This window comes from Colletes latitarsis, chromosome 10 (genome assembly GCF_051014445.1).
Source record: "Colletes latitarsis isolate SP2378_abdomen chromosome 10, iyColLati1, whole genome shotgun sequence".
NCBI classification, from domain to species: domain Eukaryota; kingdom Metazoa; phylum Arthropoda; class Insecta; order Hymenoptera; family Colletidae; genus Colletes; species Colletes latitarsis.
This window is the reverse complement of record NC_135143.1, coordinates 13,457,665-13,478,481: the sequence shown is the minus strand read 5'-3', so window position 1 is coordinate 13,478,481 and position 20,817 is coordinate 13,457,665. Positions and strand designations below refer to the sequence as shown.

Sequence of the window (20,817 nt, the reverse complement as noted above, 5' to 3'; positions counted from 1 at the left end):
TTAAAATGTACGATTCATTTTAGTATCTAGATTGAAAATTATTTCTCAATCGTAATTCTTTGTATTGACCTTGTTTATTCTATAAATGCAATTTCAATAATTTCTCTAAACATTGACGTATCAGGCTTTACCAGTTTCAGTACAGCGATTTAAAAGTGTAGAATTAATATGTTCTCAAAATGTACGATTTGTTCTAATATCTGGATTGAAAATTATTTCTCAGTCGTGATTCTTTGTGTTCGTCTTGTTTCTTCTGTAAATGCAATTTTATTAATTTCTTTAAAGATTGCCTGCCGTATAAGGTTTTGTTATTTTCCTTTTTAGTCATAATAACAGTGATGATTTCTCAAATTCTTGGTTTTCATAATAGCATAAAAATTGCAATTCTTTGTTTTAATTCACGTCGAACTCTGCAGCATCGAAATTGGTTTTTAATGACTTATAAAATTCGTGGCAGTCCTCGTTCACAAAAAATAAAATAGAAAAAATATTCCTTTTGAAGAGGATTGATTGTAACTCTTTCTGCATTGGAGAACTGTATTAGTATATTGATTGAATTTTCTTTTTAATTAATGGCGTTTGAGAGGGACAGTCTTTAGTAAAAGAATATTTAATAATAGCATCAAAGGTTGCCGTATGTCAAAGCTCTTGACCATCCGAATCTATTGATCTACGGATCAATAAAACGGAGCAATGTTAAATAACATTGGTGATATCACATTCTGCCCTCTGTTCATTAAATATAGCACTTTGTCTCATAGAATGATACAAATCAGATATTGCAATACCTTTTCAATAACAGAATGTTTGACATATTATGAATTGCCTCCGTGTTTTTGTATAATGTTTAGAAAGACAGTAATTCAATGAAAGAGTAAGTAGAACATTTCTTTCAACGTCACTCTCAATTTTCTTAATTATAATCTGTCGAAGTATTTAAAGACTAGTAAACAAAGGGAATCCCTACTTTCATCATTTCATTATTTCATTTTTTTAAACATTTGACAAAGTCGGTTCTTCTTTTTCCTGTACTTTATAATCTAACATCGATACAAGTAGGTCATGGTAGAGACAGTTTTAGGAAACTGGAATGCTTGCATCGTGCCTTAAAATTGGTCTAGAACGTATGTCGTAAAAGAACTCTGAACACAATTGTCAAGCAAGTCCACTGGTCGTTTGGATCATCCAAAATGAACGAAAATAAACACGTTTAACACATTGACTGTCACGTCACCACATATATGAGTGACATGAATTTTCACTGAGTAGCTCAAAAAATTAATTCTCAAGATTAGATGTTAAAGAAAATAAATCTGGATAGGATTATGGGTATGCTAGTTTCCAATAGACTGAAAACAAAGTATCGTTTTCGTAGACAATTTGAGGAGTTTGGTCTGGCAGTCAACGTGTTAATCCTTAAATGTATGATATTTTAATTTTGACCAAAAAAAATCTATTACATAGGTTTATGCAAAAATACAACAAAAAAATATTTATTCAGAATATAATAAGATTACTATACCCATTCTGCATACCGTGTCATTTTTTAAAACCAGTGCAATACCAACGTATTTAAGAAAAAAAAACGCTTATCAGCATAAAATACAATTACTCGCCTATAAAATGTCTTCTCACCAAGAATAAATCTCCAAAAAATTTAATTTTATCGTCACTCCCAACTTTCACGAACTTCTTCGGACTCGCCAAAACAATTCGTCAATTTAGACATCATATCGAAAAGCGCGCGGATTTACTTTCTCCATACTTCGTTCGAATGGACCAAAGCAACATGGCGTACAGTCAAAAGTAAAACTTTGACTACGGTTAATACTTTAATTATGAGTTAAAGACAGTGTTTCCTTTTTGAGACGTTCTGCGTTTAAGTAAGAAAGGTGTTAACACTAGGTTTACGGTACGCGTCAATTTGACGCATTCAGATTCTAAACTTAACGTTATAGGACTCATAAATATTATTTGTTAGCAATTTATGTTGAATTAAATTGATGTAATGATATGGATGTATCCTCTAATTAAAAGAAAAAACTGCATTTTAATGCAACTGTCAACGTAGCGAATTATAATAAAAATATGCGCAACGAGTGTCCGTAAACCTAGTGTTAACGTTGGGTTTGATCGCGTTAATTCGAGCGGGAAAGTCAATAACCATGCCGAAATCGCAGAACGGAAGACAAAGAAGGCAAGTGTCGCATTGCACGGTTAGGTATCTCTGGCTCTCATCAGTCCGTCCCTCGGGGCAGACGTCCGGAACCATTTCGTTCGAAGTTAAAAGGAGACAAGAAATTTAGTTATGTCGGGACAAACTCCGCCGGGTGGACAAGGACGTTCCGGTCTCTCCCATGACCGGGAGTAGCCACGACATTCCAAAATGCTTTCTCCCTCCCCCTGGTCGGGGCTCTTGCGCCCTATCACGGCTGACCCGGCCATTCCCTATCCTTCATCCGCGCATTTCCATCCCTCTGCTGGTCAACCCCCGTCGAGCGCCGGGCACACCGAATGCAACCATGCGTCATCCGCCATGATCTATGCTTTCTGCCGTGCTGGCATTACGCTCGGCGTGCACACGCGAGCACGACGGCTCTGTGTACACACACGGGACCAGGACGCATTTACATAAGCACGTACACCAGCTTGGACCGCGAGCCGGAAATATATGAATCCAGCGGTTGCGCGACCAACACGCGTGTGCGTTGCCTTTCTGGCCGGGCTCGCGTCTCTATTAAAGCTCCGCTCATTTTCAGGGGTTTACATATTATGCCCCCCCCACGCGCGAAACCCTCCCTACCACCCCCCGTCTGTCGCGCGCGCGAATATTCACGGAGCATACGGCCCACGAACGAAGCACTGACCCTGTTTTATCTTCCTCCTCTGCTTTTGCCCCGCGTATCCTCTCTCTGTGTACACTGTTTCAGGTTGTTTGCAATTGTTCAGAATTTTCGTAATACACTATGAAGGAGACTATTTTTCTTTAATCCTTTTGCTACTTCACAAATTCTGAGTGCAAACCCACAGGTACTTCTGCTACCTTCCCCCTGTCTATTCGTCTTGTGTTTGATACGATACTTTATCCAATTTTATCCAATAATATATAAATGACATTTCTAAGGTGTTCCAATACTCTAAGTTTGTATTATATATCGATGATCTTAAGTATAAATGTGTTTATAATCAGCAAAGTACTCGATCACTTCAAGATGACCTTAACAGGCTTCAGAATTGGTGCTCATTAAATAAATTGTCCCTCAAACTAGATAAGTGCCATATTGTTAAGTTTAGTAATGAGAAAAATAATATAGTTTATAATTATACTCTAAATGGTATCGCAATAACCTCGCTTAATCATGTTAAAGATCTTGGTATAACTTTCTCTTCTAACTTATCTTTCAAAGTTCATTATGAAAAAATTATTTCGCATAGTCTTTGCTCTCTGGGACTTATTCATAGAATTTCCAGACAAAATTATAAATATAATTGTCAGATGTGCTATATGTCAATGATTTTCATTGTTCTGGAAGTTTTCCAAATTTCACAATTTCCCTATGTCGTGCGTTTCTCATATAACCGTTTATATAGTTAGGTCATATTATATAGGCGAACATCTAAAAAGGACTGTAAAACTCGAAAAATTTCTTTTTCGCAGAAATAAACATACCCATTAGCAAACTCATTATAGTGTTTTTTTTCTAGATATATTGAAGCTTTCTTTTTGTAAATATGAATTAAGTGTAAGAAAATGTTAGAAGAAAAGTGTGAATTGTTTTGACTCTCCAAACTAGTCAAATAACTCTTTCAGCTGGTATGGTATCCTTGGGTCATTCGTGACCCACTGGTGTTTTACAAGAAAAACGATGAATAATTGTATCATACATATTATTATCGATTATATAAAAAAACAAATACTAGATTTTTTAAAAACATTAATACTATTAGCTACGTCAGAAAAAGCAAACAGGAAATGGGGTACTTACAAGAAACTAATTCGTACATCTCAGCGTTCTCTCCTATTTTTTAGTATACAGGGTGAGGCACGAACTAGTCCCCACGATTGTTTGCATCCCCTTTCGATAGTCTGACAAAAAAACTGTTTCCTATCGAAGTTAATCGGTACATAATCGATAAGAAAATGCAGTTGCTTAAATTTAAAAACAAATTGATTTTCAGATGACATCGAAAGAAAAATTGCCATGAATCGATTGCCACAATATTTGAAAATATTCGGCGATACATAACATTACGAATGCTTATTTATTCAACTTCAGAACTTAACGCACAACATAAAAGGAAAGCTTATACAACACCAGACCCACAAATGTACATAAAATTAGTAATTAAATTAAGCGTTCGAACTGCATTCCACCTTCTGCAACACAAAGTTCTATTATTTGTAATAGAGTCTCATGTGTAGCTTCAATTAGAGAACTTCTTTGTACATTTCTACGCGTTTCCTATAAATTTTCCTTTTATACATAATAATTACGTAAACTAGAGATATTACTGTCCAAGTTTCCATTTACAACCCCCTAAGCTCGTGTCCGGGGGAGATCAAAGTCCTCAGGAACGATCCACGGGGAGTATCAGATCGCGTACGCATCGAAATAAAGAAAGATAGCGTTGGTCGAGATTAGAGGATCGCTTGGAACGCGACAGGACGTTTCCGTCGGTTTTCGGGGGGTTCGAATCCGCGAAAAGTACCCGGTTCGGTATTGCGGTCGTCGGCGAGAAGCAAGGGGCTTCTCCGGGGGCTTAACGTACACACTCCACCCCCGGTAGGCGGAGTGTACCGCCTACGTGCAACCCCCACCGCCGACCGCGGTACTGATACGCGATATCAGAGAACACTTGTTGCTCCGACGTATACAGATTCCGGCCCGGCCGCGCCAACGAGCGCTCCACGTCGCGCTCCTGCCACCGATTTTTTACGTGCTGATTTTTCCACCTCCCACGATCCTCCCTCCACCTCCCCCTCCATCCCCCTTCCCTCTTTCAGGCGTCGATGCTCGATCGCGCGCGGCCAACTTCCGCCCCGGTGGATTTTCGCGCGCCCCTGTCGACGATATTCCAGGCTCGAAAACGAGTCGTCCGTGAATTCCGTCACGCGGCCCCCGTGTGCCACGAGTCGGGGAAAATGGAGGTGCAACGCTCGTAAATCTTGGATGTTTACCTGAAACACGACGAGGCTGCCCGCTATGACACGGTTCCCGACGCTCCCTCTCTACGATCAGTAATTCACTCGTTCGCGTTAGGCTCTTGATCTCGTCGGTTACCGAGTATCGCGAGTATTATTAATGACTTGGGCATCGTTTGATTGTTACAGGCAGTGCGGTGGCTGCAGCCGACACCATTTCCGCGCCGTGGACTCCAGCGAGTTCCGGGCCGCCGCCCGACGCGAACGGCTCCGGCTCGGATACCAAGAACCTCGACGTTGGCGAAATTAGCGATGTAAGTCTTTTTTACGGTTGCGATACACGTGCACTTGATCCACATTAAATATTTCCATTGGGTTGTTCGGAAAGTAATTTCGTTTTTCTCCTTCGTGAAGAGGAACGGTTTTCGTGTAATATACAGGGTGTTCGGCCACCCCTGGGAAAAATTTTAATGGGAGGTTCTGGGAGGCCAAAATAAGACGAAAATGAAGAATACCAATTTGCTGATCAACGCTTCGTTAAAAAGTTATTAACGTTTAAAGTTCTGCCTGTAGAACGGCAATCTGCGAACAGCTGCGTACGCGTGATAGTGGTTCTCATTAAAAAAACTGAGGCTGTCGATACGTCATTAACAAGGGACCATCTCGAGGTGTAAATCTCCAATTTTGATGAAACTTCGCAATTATGTAGTTCTCATAAATCTATTACATACGTATTTTTTTGTAGCTGCTAATATTCACTTTAAGGGGTTGAAATCAGCCCTCAAAGTTGGGAGTTCAAAATATACTTTGTTGAATATCTCGGAAAATATTAGAGATAGGGGTGCGTTTCAAATGGATGAAATTTATGTTTTTAAACGGCGAATTTGATGGTGTAAAGAGATTTGCAAAACTTTTATTTGTTTAAACAATATGTTAAAAAATAGCACATTTTTTTATTTTCCTCGTTGAATATTAATGATTTTTTTTTGCTCATTTGTACAGAGAAACTACACATCCACGTACAAAATACGGATAAATTGGAATTTTGATTTTTTCACAATAAAGAAAGATTTTATATTTGTAATTTTCTTCGTATTTCGTGTTGTACGAAGTACCAGATCGCATACAGGGTGTTCGGCCACCCCTTGGAAAAATTTTAATGGGAGATTCTAGAGGCCAAAATAAGACGAAAATCAAGAATACCAATTTGTTGATGGAGGCTTCGTTAAGAAGTTATTAACGTTCAAAGTTTCGCCAATACTGAATTTTTTTCTCGAAACTGAGTAGGATTTCGGGGGTATGTGTAATGACAAAAAATGATTGTAATTGACCCCCACATCCAAAAATAATTTTTCCAGAACGATTTGAAACTTTTCATTTTCGCCGAAAAATATAAGCACTACGCCCTGTCGATTTTCCTTAAAAATTCGTTTTTCATTTTTAGTAATTTTGTTTGACGCCCTACAGAAAAGTTGTCTAATACTTCTCTGTAGGTACCCATGAGCTCTACTTCAGAAAAAAGTTTCATTGAAATATATTCACTATTATAAGAGTTATAGCTGTTTGAATATTGGACCATTTTTATGGGGTTTTTTTCATTTTGCAGGGACAAGGACCAACTTTTCGAATATTTTTGTGATTTCCACATATTCCCCATCAAAATACGCGTAGTTTGTTTTTTTAAACATTAAAATCGTCCAATCCGTTCAGAAGTTATGACGTTTTAAAGATTCGCATGAAAATTCGGGCAAACATTTCTGGCCAGAAATTATATTTTCGGTAAGGAATTTTTTTCTCGAAACTGAGTAGGATTTCGGGGGTATATGTAATGACTAATAATGATTGTAATTGCCCCCTGTAACTAAATATAATTTTTTTTAGAACGATTTGAAATTTTTTAATTTTGTTGAAAAATTTCACACCTTCTCGAATTTTTTTCTCCAAACTGGGTAGGATTTCCGGGGTATATCTATTCATCAAAAATGATTATAATCGACCCTTGCAATCGAAAATAATTTTTTTAGAACGATTTGAAAAATTTTTGTTTTCGTCGAGAAATTTCACTACCTACCCGAATTTTTTTCTCGAAGGAGGGTAGGATTTCGGGGATATGTGTATTCATCAAAAATGATTATAATTGACCCCCGCAACCGAAAATAATTTTTCCAAAACGATTTGAAATTTTTTAATTCAATTGTTAATAACTTTTTAACGAAGCCTCCATCAACAAATTGGTATTCTTGATTTTCGTCTTATTTTGGCCACTAGAATCTCCCATTACAATTTTTCCCAGGGGTGGCTGAACACCCTGCATAAATATTTTATTGAATTGTGTACTGGTCATTTTGGTCCAACATCTTTAACCATCTTCCTGGTAGTAGCATGATTCCGTGCACATAAAATTTCTGTCCTTTATTTATGAAACACCGATGCACGTGATTTTTGACATCGTTGCTTTAAGTAAATGTTTTATCGTTTAAGAATTTTTTTAAAGGCCGGAACAAGTAACAATCCAATGGTGCCGGACGTAATCGTACCGTTCGGTGAAATTCAAAGTGAACACACAACGAACGATTAAAGGTAGCCAATAAAACTTCGATCAGAAAATAGTAAAATATCGCGCTGCTTTCCTACCATACAAAATTTTTATTGTTTCGATCCCACTTTTAATTGCTCGCTGTTTCCTTTCGTTAATAGATAATCACTCGATGCGGTCCAGTGTTTCAAAAATCGTTTTGCAACGCGGTCAGTAATTCATTTCCTGCGCCAGCGATTTAATTCCTTCCTCTTCAATTTATTTCCTCCGTACTGTTTCGTATTACTAATTCTTTATTAGAGCAATGTTTTTTAACTTCACGTTGGTAAGAATAAAATATTACAGCATTTTTTTATTTTATTTTGTAATAGTCCTTTAATAACACTTCTTGCAAAGGAGAACATTTTACAGAATTTACATACGATCTTTTCTTATATCTTACAGAGCCATCTAGTACCTTGCACGATCAGCTACTTATCGTTTAATTTATACAGTAATTAATTTATCGGATGTATGAATATCCACGTAACAATTTCTTAGTGATTTTTAAAGATGGAATAAAATGCATGCAACAGAGGGTTGATAAATATCAATCAAAACTCATTGAATTGGTCCCACCGCTAGTAAGAGCTGTTTAGTTATAAGTTATTACACATTAGTTGATTACTTATTTATTCCGACGAATCACTGATACTCGAGTTTCATTTTGATATAAGAAATCTGAAAAAGGATTCTTTGAGATGTTTCAAGATCTCTTTCTAAAACTGATTCTAAGGCAAGTCTAGAACCACGCCTGGAACGTAGCCGAGTCGGTCCACCGACGATTTCCTTTTGTCAATCCGAAAGATCCTCTCGCCAATTTCGTTCTGTTTGTACCTCGTGTAGCGTGTGTCTCTCTTTTCCCTCGTACATACGTGTGTCGCGTACACGGACGCTAGACCGAAGATAAGGTCGAAGTTGGAATTTCAACGAATCGAGGACGTTCGTGTTGCACGAACGGACGAGAAACGACCGATTACTTCGCGCGTTAGATCAAGTGCCGAAAGGTAGAAGGTGAAACGATCGACCGGGGAAGGGAAAGTCTTTTCTGAGAAGTCCGGTCACGTTTGTTTCGTCGATATATCGGATGCCCGTGTAATCCAGAACCGAGGACTCCGTGAAAGCCTCTGGATCGGTTCCCAAATTTCGTCGAATTCAAAATCATAAACAATTTCCACACCCCCGATTTACAGACAAAGACATTTCTATCGATTTCGATCGAATAAATTAAACATAAAAGATTTTTCCAAGCTGTGGTTCTTAACTTTGGTTCCCCTAGGATCCCTTTTGGAAGTCCAATGGAACTTACAGCTCCTTCCGCGGACTAATGTTTCTTTAATTTTAGTTAAATCAATGTTTTCTGACGAATGTTGAACATTCTGACCTGGCTCATCTTTCTTCTGTTTTTATCCTCTTTTATTATATACCATAGAAATAAAAAAAAATACTCGTTCTTCGGTTAAATCTAACTCAATTTATATCCAATCCTGTCATCTTAAAATAACTAATGCACGTCGCTGACCACGTAGACTCGATGTACATGATTTAAAAAATTAAATCAATCGAGTTAGATTCATCGATTACGAAATATATTATTAAATCTGAGCACAGATACTTGACGTTAGAAATATGGCGAGAAATAGATAAACTGTGTGAAATATCAGTCTTTTTTTTTTAAATGCCAGGCGCCCGGAGGGACGTCGCCTCGGAAATTCGAATTAATTCGTTTCGGTGATGTTTATCGTGTACGGAGATTACGAACGGATGTGGAATCGAGGCGATATTTACGACGGTTGAAATATTCCGGCCCGAAGGATCGAATTATCGATGAATCGGTGCGTTCGTATTTTTCAGGACGAGAAGGACTTATCGGCAGCAGACGCGGAGGGTGTATGGTCGCCGGATATCGAGCAGAGCTTCCAGGAAGCTCTCACTATATATCCGCCATGCGGCCGACGCAAAATCATCCTGTCCGACGAAGGGAAGATGTACGGTGAGTCGAGCAATTTCCTACCAAATATCTCTTCGACGTTCTCGCGAGAAAAAAAAACGATCCATGCGTGCATGTTACCGTGCAAACATGCACTCGTCGAACGAATTTATGTGCATAATCGTCGGCTCTCCCCCTCTGAATTTATAAGTTCGTATCAGTTAATTTCTCGCGAGAAAATAAGTCGAAAAGGAAGAATCAATTTTTTCCATTCCAAAGTTTTATTTTCGAGAAAATCGAGTTTGAAAATTTATCAGCTTGGTAACTGGTGGTACGTGAGAAAATGTGGTATACAATTTTTTCATACGAGTCTTTATTTTCAAAATAATTCGAAAATAAGTCGAAAAGGAGGAATCAATTTTTTCCATTCCAAAGTTTTATTTTCGAGAAAATCGAGTTTGAAAATTTATCAGCTTGGTAACTGGTGGTACGTGAGAAAATGAATGGAAAATGCGGTATACAATGTTTTTATACGAGTCTTCGTTCTCGAGATAATTGACGTTGAAAGTCCAAGTTTAACGCGTTTGACTATTATTCGTTATTTCTACTTATGTTGGGTGTCGATTGTGAGTATAGATATTAGCACGGTATTATTTGCTTCAACCAGCTGTAATTAGTTAGTAAATGATGATATCAACGAAAAAGAGGCAATGCAATGCTGAAATTAATGTTTGGAAATAGTAACGCGAGTAGAAATAACGAGCAATGGTCAGACGCGTTCGCCAGGTCGTACTCGATCGCGCGCGTACTCCATGAATTTTCAAATTGAATTTTCTCGGAAATGAAACGTCGTGTGAACAAACTTCACTCCACATTTTCGATTCATCTTTTCGTGTAGAATGATCATACATTATCGATCGTGCCACCACTTACCGGACACTGTATATTTCCATGAGAAACCATATAGTAAACTACAAAGAACTTTTTAATTCAAACTTGATTTTGGCCACGCATTTTATTAACGTGGCTGGATTTAAAAATCATATTAAAATGAAAGTCATATAGAAATCTTTTGTAAGATTGATTTTAATATTTATATGGACTTTTGTTCTTATTGATAAGTACTGTAAGCTTCTAAAATCTTGGAGTATTATTTTATCACCACTTTAGTTCGACTCTAGGATCTTTGTAGGGTGGTTGGGTAGTTCTTTAGGCCCCGGTGTACTCAAAGAACGCTTTCGTTCGTAAATAATATCTTGGCGAAAGAAAAATATCCTTACGCGGAGGACCTACGAGGTCCTTGCACTTCACGTACGTGATGCGATGGGTAGAAACGTCCGGGCGGGCGTCGTTATTGCTCGATGCTGAGGTCAGTCTACGTGACCGACCAGATATTGCCTGCTACGACCACGGGTACCACCGTAGTCACCACCATTAACCGCCATGAGCTCACCACCGAGGCAATAATGCCACGCCTCGAAAGATACCCCCCTTGACCAACATCTTTGTCCCAATATTGTTTGCTATTTTCTACCATCTCCCTTCCTTATCGCTCTCGTACTTCCAATCGTTTTTTTTTTTTTTTGGAAAAGTATTTTTTTTCTATACTATCCTTTCCATAACCAAACAAAAAAAAAAAACAAATCACAAGGAAGCTTAGCTGCGTTCCATTCGTTAGGTTAAACCGTGTATTTCTCCTAGTCGGTTTAGGTTACATTGTGGACATGATTTATGTTAGTACCTTGTTCTACTCTGTTCATCATGGGTTACGGGATTGTAATCTGCAGCTGTCAAACGGAAACTTCCTGTGGTTCATCTATTGCAAATTATGGGGGCAAAACTTATTCCACTTTGATAATAATTTGAATAACTGCCCCTTCGCAACGAAATTGGGTTTTGGTTATTTAAAACAGTTTAAATATAGAACTCAACGAACTCAACTTTTCTGTTTTCAGCAAAATGTATTTCACCGTTACGATTTAAAAATAATCGAGCAGGTGACGTCGACCTAATTCTTTCATATATTATAAAAAGTCAGTTTTGGAGAACACGTTACCGTTAAACAGTAAATAATAAATCCTTAAAGTGATTCTCTCTCGATAGTATCTCGAAGAATCGTGTTTTAAAAAATCAGCGCAACTTGGCAAATTCGCTCGACAAAAAGAACGGGGGCTCGTACCGTTTTTCCCAGTCGCCAGTTACAACCCTTCTTGGTTCTTGAGTTTCACGCGTTTTTCGAGCAGATGCTAGCTTGAATCCCATTCGTTAAGGCACAATGTCGCTTAATTTTCGAACACGCTTCGCAGGAAAAGCCGACGGGCGGCAATTCAATCTTGGTCCGCGGCTGCTCTATGAAAACGAAGCTTAATTCGGCACCGCCTCGCCGACAACGAGCACGCGAATGAAAACAAGAAGGACGACAATCGACAAACCTGCCCGTCGTTCCCCGACTGTCGTCGAACCCCCTCGCTTCTCGCTGCAAATTACAGGGTAATTAACTTCGCGCGCGACCCGGTCGAGGGCTAATTCGCAAAAGAAAAATCGATCTCGAAACAAAATATGCCAGGCGATACCTGGAAACGGACTATCCTTTCGCGAGCCTTAATATTAGACGCGTATTTTTCGTATTGATAGTGGTCCATATTGGAGATCCTTCAAATTCTTGCAATTTTAAAATTAAATATAGAATATATCAAATATTAAGAGGTTACTCTATCTGTAGAAACGAGAGAAATTGCATTTGAAGCTTTTTTACTTTCCAGTACTGTTTCGGATTCGCCGTTATTAAGACAATAATGGACGCGACGCGCGAGACGATTAGACCAGTAAACTGCCGTCTCGACGGTTACCGGTGTTTACCCTGCGACAAAGTTTTTGCTTCCGGTTTCGAATCGAACCGAGCCGAAACGCTTCGATACTGAGCTCAGTTGTCGTATCGCCGCTGACCGGACCACTCGAAGTAAACTGTGATTTCTATTCCGCTAGTGATATCGGTCCCATTCTTTCCTCCTCGTACGCCAGTGGTCCATGGCCCTCACTCCGAAACCATCATCCATCCGCGTGCAAGAGATATCGACTCGTAAATAGTTCCATCGAATCTCGCACAAGTACACAAGGTACCCCCTAGCATGTGGGACCCACTTCAGGACTAAATTCTACACGTGAAAACAGTAAGCAAAATTAATATAAACACATCCTATTCAGTTCGAGTTTGTTTTCGAGCTATTACGAGTTGTATGTTGACATAATTATTTCTAAAGATATTAATGAACGAGCTACGCGAAAGAATTGTACAAGGCTTCTATGAAATTCGAACAATTCCTGGACAAATGGAAAGCGTAAGACAGTCGACGATAAAACGTCTCCAGGCCTGTGTTCAGATGTAAGGAGCTCGTTTCGAACATTTGTTGCGTAGGTGAGCAAATAATGACCTTCTTTTATTATTTTCACGTGTAGAATCTAGTTCTGAAGTGAGTCCCACATGTTACGGGACACACTGTATAATTAAAATATTCTAACGTCAGTGCAAGCTCAACTTTAACAGGATACACTCGACAAAATATTTAAAATATTCAGATACCATATTTGGGAGTAGATTGAGAAATTTAGTACAAATGGAACTATGCTTTATTTATAATAATTATGCGGACAGTGCCCAATTAAACAGTCTGTGCAAAGGAGGTTAAAGACTCGATCATCTTTCATCGAATCATATACACTACAAGACGAAAAGAGTGATGAAGTTGGGGAATCGGTTTCGTGTAACATAAAATTAAAATCGTAGCCTAGAGAAAAATTTTGTCCCGGCATAATTTAGTGTCTGGATAGCGAGATGTTTGATTGCCGATGAAAACGAGACGCAATAGAAGATCGATCTGGATGTCTGAGGGATGAGAGTGCATCGGCATCGGCATCAGCGTCCGTCCGCCGGATGGAAACAAAGGATAACGAGGCGCGAAAATCGCTTAACGCGATTGGCCATCGATCCTATGGGAAACTTATCTTGCCCGTTGCTCACTCGCCGAGCCAATAAAGGATCCCTCGTCCTTTCCACGGGATTAAATATCTCGGGGCAATTTACCTCCTTCGATCTCCTCCTACGTCCTCCCCCTCCTGTTCCCTCTTTCGCGAGCCCTTCCACACTTCTCTCTCGTCTCCTCCGCTTCCTCTGCTCTTCTTTTTCCATCAGAACGTCGACGCCCACGCCGAGATTTCTCCGCGAAAGACCGATCGTTTCCACAGCGGGGAGAACGTAAAAGAGAAGCTGCTCGAAAAGGGAGAATCTCTTCTCGCTTCTCGAAATGTTATCACGGGTTCTTCGACTCTTTTATTGTTTCTTACTTTCGACCTCGTTCCTTTCTTTTCGACTTGGGCTTCTAGTGCTTCGACCTCACGGTTCTTTCTTTCGTTTAATTATTGACGTAAATCAGTTTCGCTCTAAAATCGGGAAAGAGTATTGGTTTATTATTAAAACTGTTTACGGTATCTTCTAGCATATTTGGTGACGTTGGACTGCCCGGTTTATACATTCAAATGTATATTTTTGGTCGATACAACTTTCTATTCAAAATCTTAAATAGTAATCAGAGTCATTACAATCAAATATGGTGTCAAGATGGTGTCTGATAACACCTTGGGGATGGTGGAATTAGAGCGTAGAAGTATTGTTTCTGCCCGACAGTAAAAATTGCTTCAATATGGCGGATATAAACGTCCACTGTGTATTCAGTTTCGCGATAAAGTCTTTGTTTCGATAGATTTTAAAAGACAATACAGATTTATGGAGACGGCGTTCGTCAAAAGATATCGCAAAAAATCCAAGAAGCGTTCGATCTACCGCTAGGACTGCCGCTATATCCTTTTTCCCCAGTTTTTCGAGAAGCTGCTCTTCGACAAAGCGAAAAGAAATCGCGTCTCTTCCTTCTAGTGTCCGGCGTCCAATAATCTGGCAGAAATAGAAGGATGCAGGCTCTCTGGAGCATGGATGAGTGCTTAGAAGAGCGTTTAGGTTCTTGTCGGTGTATCGGAAGCAAAAAGAACTTCGTGGCTAGTGTCTAGGAACGTTTTCATGCTTCTACTCCGTCGCGTAACTTCTTCCGCGTAGGTCAATGTTCCGCAACGAATTCCAGAAATATCGTTCCTTGCAAATTTCTTGCAAACGCGCGATTTTATTTTTCTGGTTCCCAGTATCCGTCGACAGATGTTACCTAGGCTTAACACGGGTCTCCTCTTCTTCCGTAAACTCGATATTGGAAAAATCTTCCGGTTAAATCTTTAAATTCCTAGGCGTCATCTTCTTCGACCGCGATTCGATTGATCTTCGATGCTCCTTGCTATAATTCTTTCGTGCTAATATAAGTTAACAATATTTGCAGAATCACTATTTTTTATATCCAGTTCTAGTACCAAAATATTAAAAACTTGAGTTAATAACATCGAAAATTCGAAGCTTTCAGAAAAATGAATTTTTTTTTTATTCGATAAAATCCTTCGAGTGCAACGAACTTTGTTTTCCATATTTTTTTTTTTAATAAGAATAAAATAAAAAGTTTTTTGGATAAACAATTTAAAAATGCTAATGTATTAAAAATTAGAGTCGATTAATACAGCGAAGCTTCGTAAAAGACAGTATCATTTCATTCGATAACGTTAATCGACGTTTCGTTATGAATGAATTCCCATTCACATAGCCGTAGAACGAAATGTCGATGCACGGTGGTTAGAATAAAGGTAAAACACGGTTGCTTTGTTCGAAACTCTCGCAGGCGAGCGAGACGAGGCGAACGAGCACGAAAGATCAGGTAGCGCGTCGTTTAAACACGACCGGGTGTGCACCGCCTCGGGACGTATTTAAACAGATAAATCGTCCGTTCTCGAGCTCAACCGATCGTTGCTAGTAGCCGGTGAAACCTCTCGTGCAGTGTGCCACGCTCGTTCGAGTACGTGGCGATTCGAACGAAAGTGCAAATCCAGATATCGAGACACGATTCCGCTGCAACACCTTCGCGAATCTCGCAATTATTCTTAAGGCCTCTTATAACTTTTCCGGATTGCATCTCTATCGCTTGCCAGAGTCCAGCTGGGCCATCCAAGCTTGCGATTCATTCTCAAATCAGTGTTGCTTCCATTACAATTTTTTTGTTTTGGAAGAGCGTAAGAATGTAGTGTACGTTCGCGAGAAGTTGGCTAGTGAAAGGAATGCGAGTCTGATTGGCTAGCCAACTTCTCGCGAACGCGCAGTACATTAGTTAGAAACGGTAGCTCATTGATCTAACATAATCAATAATTCTGTAGCGAACGAATTAAACTATTTCCACAAGAGTTTGTCAAAATCACAGTCTCGTTACGAGAGAAAATAAAGAATGGTGACGTAGAATCTAACGAAAGTTTCTCGAAATAAGTATAGCTTAAGTGATAAACGATAACGTTTAGATGCTCATGAACATAAAAAACTTCAGCTATTTTATATCGAGGCATAATAAAACTCAGCTGAAGATCAAACGCTGACACTTCCATTGAATCAGGTACATGCGAATGCGTTTGTTTTCTTTGCGTAACAGTTAGGAGTACGAATAAATGCCCGTTATTACTGAATTATTAACACGACAGACGTGGTAAAAATACGGTAAAAATACACCGATAATAACGTTTAATTCTGTAATTCGTTTCAAGCCGAAATATTAGAACATCGTTGCCTGTTGCACCGCCAAATCTGTTAACCATTTTGTCATCGGTTTCTGCGGCAAAGTTTCGAGCACCCCGTAGATTCGCGCGCACAGATACGCGATAATACGCCTTGGCGTTTATCTGATCGCCAGGAACACGTAGAGAGGTCTGTTACGAGCGTACTCGCGAACACGTCCGTCCACTCAAGCTTGCCAGGTGTCGTATGCTCGTACACGTATCCCGATGTATCCTGGTTTATGGGTCATCCAGTTTATCCACTCCACGAAATCACGCCACGCTGCCTGGATGCTATTAATCGTTGCTCGCGAATCGGCTTCACGCGTTCCGGAATGGTTATCAACCGGCTGCAAGACCGTCGGACGATAGACCCCCAACCGAAAGCTTTGGAAATTATTTTACGTCATGCAAACAAACGATCGTCGATTTCGAGCAACGTTCGATGACTCTGGTACTACGATTTATTTTGCTTTTATTTTATATATACTACCACGAGTGTACCATTCTTCAAACGACGCGGAAGATATTAAAATTTTTTTGTTTTTTATTTATTTTTCCATGAATTTGATTCCGTAACAGCCGAAGGGAAATTCGATTGGTTTCCGCGAAAGATATGGTCTCTATAAAAGTGAAGATTTTAAGTTCGACCATGTCTCTTCTAGCATCGGAGGTCGTAATTGAAAGTACAAAGCTGCTGAACGTAACATGCAAACATTTTCATACTACGAGAGAGATTTCATAATCCTGTGGTTCCCGGCAATCTTCCTCCGATATGACAAGACCACCGTATTCTGTTGCGTTGCATTTCCCTCGAAGGGAGGTGAACGGGAGAAGAAAGGGACAGAGATAGAGCGGGAGACCACGAATGTGGCATGAAACGAGGGTCTGTAGAGGGTGTAGAGAAGCCAGTGTCCACTTATTGACCGGCAGAAGGAGAGTCTCAGCCACCTCCGAACGCTTTTCCTCACAATTCTGAAACTGTCCTCCGTGAATCCAACCGGACAAATAAACATTCGAAACCTTCGAGGGCCATCGTGATCGAAAAAGGGATCGCTTTCCATCGTTCGAGACGACCCGTGCCAGCTACACCTGGACCATTTCTATTTCTTTCTCGTTTATTGACCTTTTACACGATTAAAAAAATTCGTAGACTCGTAACATCGTCGAAACTACTCGATAAGAATTTTTTTTAGTAATGGAAATCCGTATTTAAAATTTATGATGCTTATTCAAATTTATTTTCTTTAACATTTCAACTTCAGAATTAATTGTTTTAGTTCCACTGTTAAAAGTTCTGTCACCCATATATTGGAAAGACTGTCGGATAAAACTTCTTTAACTGTCCACGAAAATGAAACTTTGTTTTTGGATGATTTGAAACTAGTGTACCCACAATTTCTCTTAGAATTTATATAAAAAAAAGTAGTGATCCCTTGATTTGAAACTAGCGCACCCACAATTTTTCGTAGAATTTATTTAAAAAAAAACAGTGATCCCTTGATACGATGCATCTTTTATTTGAAATATTTATTTCCATAGAAAATAATTGCAATGATTTGAAACTAGTGTACCCACAATTTCTCTTAGAATTTATATAAAAAAAAGTAGTGATCCCTTGATACGATGCATCTTTTATTTGAAATATTTATTTCCATAGAAAATAATTGAAATGATTTGAAAGTAGCGTACCCACAATTTCTCGTAGAATTTATTTAAAAAGAAACAGTGATCCCTCGATATAATGCATCTTTTATTTGAAATATTTATTTCCATAGAAAATAATTGCAATGATTTGAAACTAGCGTACCCACAATTTCTCGTAGAATTTATTTAAAAAGAAACAGTGACCCCTTGATACGATGCATCTTTTATTTGAAATATTTATTTCCATAGAAAATAATTGAAATGATTTGAAACTAACGTACCCACAATTTCTCTTAGAATTTATATAAAAAAAAGTAGTGATCCCTTGATTTGAAACTAGCGCACCCACAATTTTTCGTAGAATTTATTTAAAAAAAAACAGTGATCCCTTGATACGATGCATCTTTTATTTGAAATATTTATTTCCATAGAAAATAATTGCAATGATTTGAAACTAACGTAACCACAATTTCTCTTAGAATTTATTTAAAAAGAAACAGTGATCCCTTGATACGATGCATCTTTCATTTGAAATATTTATTTCCATAGAAAATAATTGAAATGATTTGAAACTAGCGCACCCACAATTTCTCGTAGAATTTATTTAAAAAGAAACAGTGATCCCTTGGTACGATGCATCTTTCATTTGAAATATTTATTTCCATAGAAAATAATTGAAATGATTTGAAATTAGCGTACCCACAATTTCTCTTAGAATGTATTTAAAAAGAAACAGTGATCCCTTGATACGATGCATCTTTTATTTGAAATATTTATTTCCATAGAAAATAATTGCAATGATTTGAAACTAACGTACCCACAATTTTTCGTAGAATTTATTTAAAAAGAAACAGTGATCCCTCGATATAATGCATCTTTTATTTGAAATATTTATTTCCATAGAAAATAATTGCAATGATTTGAAACTAGCGTACCCACAATTTCTCGTAGAATTTATTTAAAAAGAAACAGTGATCCCTTGGTACGATGCATCTTTTATTTGAAATATTTATTTCCATAGAAAATAATTGAAATGATTTGAAATTAGCGTACCCACAATTTCTCGTAGAATTTATTTAAAAAGAAACAGTGATCCCTCGATATAATGCATCTTTTATTTGAAATATTTATTTCCATAATAAATAATTGAAATGATTTGAAACTAGCGTACCCACAATTTCTCGTAGAATTTATTTAAAAAGAAACAGTGATCCCTCGATATAATGCATCTTTTATTTGAAATATTTATTTCCATAGAAAATAATTGCAATGATTTGAAACTAGCGTACCCACAATTTCTCGTAGAATTTATTTAAAAAGAAACAGTGATCCCTTGGTACGATGCATCTTTTATTTGAAATATTTATTTCCATAGAAAATAATTGCAATGATTTGAAACTAGCGCACCCACAATTTCTCGTAGAATTTATTTAAAAAGAAACAGTGATCCCTTGGTACGATGCATCTTTCATTTGAAATATTTATTTCCATAGAAAATAATTGAAATGATTTGAAATTAGCGTACCCACAATTTTTCGTAGAATTTATTTAAAAAACAACAGTGATCCCTTGGTACGATGCATCTTTCATTTGAAATATTTATTTCCATAGAAAATAATTGCAATGATTTGAAACTAGCGTACCCACAATTTTTCGTAGACTTTATTTAAAAAAAAACAGTGATCCCTTGATACGATGCATCTTTTATTTGAAATATTTATTTCCATAAAAAATAATTGAAATGATTTGAAACTAGCGTACCCACAATTTCTCGTAGAATTTATTTAAAAAAAAACAGTGATCCCTTGATACGATGCATCTTTTATTTGAAATATTTATTTCCATAAAAAATAATTGAAATGATTTGAAACTAGCGTACCCACAATTTCTCGTAGAATTTATTTAAAAAGAAACAGTGATCCCTTGATACGATGCATCTTTCATTTGAAATATTTATTTCCATAGAAAATAATTGCAATGATTTGAAACTAGCGTACCCACAATTTCTCTTAGAATGTATTTAAAAAGAAACAGTGATCCCTTGATACGATGCATCTTTCATTTGAAATATTTATTTCCATAAAAAATAATTGAAATGATTTGAAACTAGCGCACCCACAATTTCTCTTAGAATGTATTTATAAAGAAACAGTGATCCCTTGATACGATGCATCTTTCATTTGAAATATTTATTTCCATAGAAAATAATTGAAATGATTTGAAACTAGCGTACCCACAATTTCTCGTAGAATTTATTTTAAAAAAAACAGTGATCCCTTGATACGATGCATCTTTTATTTGAAATATTTATTTCCATAAAAAATAATTGAAATGATTTGAAGTGGTTGCGTTAGGAGACTCGCCCTGTATATGGAGTATCGCTTGATAAATGTCTGTCGACTGGAGGATAGGTAGTAACTCACCGAGAAGAATTTCGAGACTTAAAAAGATTCGAAAGCGTTCCTCTCGCAATTTCGATCGGTCTTTCATCTTTCCGAGGCGATGGCCGCTGGCCCCCTGAGGGCCTTCGTCCTGTCGCAAGGACGTCCACTCTGCTCTTTTCGGAGCAGGACAACGATTGCCGGGTACTCTTCCTTCCTTGATATCCGATCCAATAATCCAATGCCGAGACGTCGTTGAAGCGTGAAATTATGGGCATTGACACGGTACCGTGGATTCTTTTTCAGGGGTTCGGATGCGGCGTTGAGGTTGAAAAGACGCGAAACAAGTCGCAAAAAGGACGAAACTGTCTCTGAGATCCTTTTCCGTCTTATCGGTGACTTCAGTCTATCCGTGATCGATAATATTCACATTGTAGCATTCTCATTGGCAATTTTCTAG

At 38.1% G+C, this 20,817-nt stretch overlaps 1 protein-coding gene across 6 annotated transcripts in view; it reads left to right on the top strand.

Annotated features, from left to right (window-relative positions):
• Scalloped (TEA domain transcription factor 1 homolog scalloped) overlaps positions 1 to 20,817 on the top strand; it is a 200,324-nt gene that overhangs the window by 138,828 nt on the left and 40,679 nt on the right. For all 6 annotated transcript variants that reach the window (XR_013080495.1, XM_076775060.1, XM_076775061.1 and 3 more), the window contains 2 exons: positions 5,333 to 5,457; positions 9,573 to 9,711. Coding sequence is in view for 5 of the 6 variants with exons in the window: in XM_076775060.1 (XP_076631175.1) it covers positions 5,333 to 5,457; positions 9,573 to 9,711 (264 nt within the window). In the remaining variant the exon portion in view is untranslated. The remainder of the gene's footprint in view (positions 1 to 5,332; positions 5,458 to 9,572; positions 9,712 to 20,817) is intronic.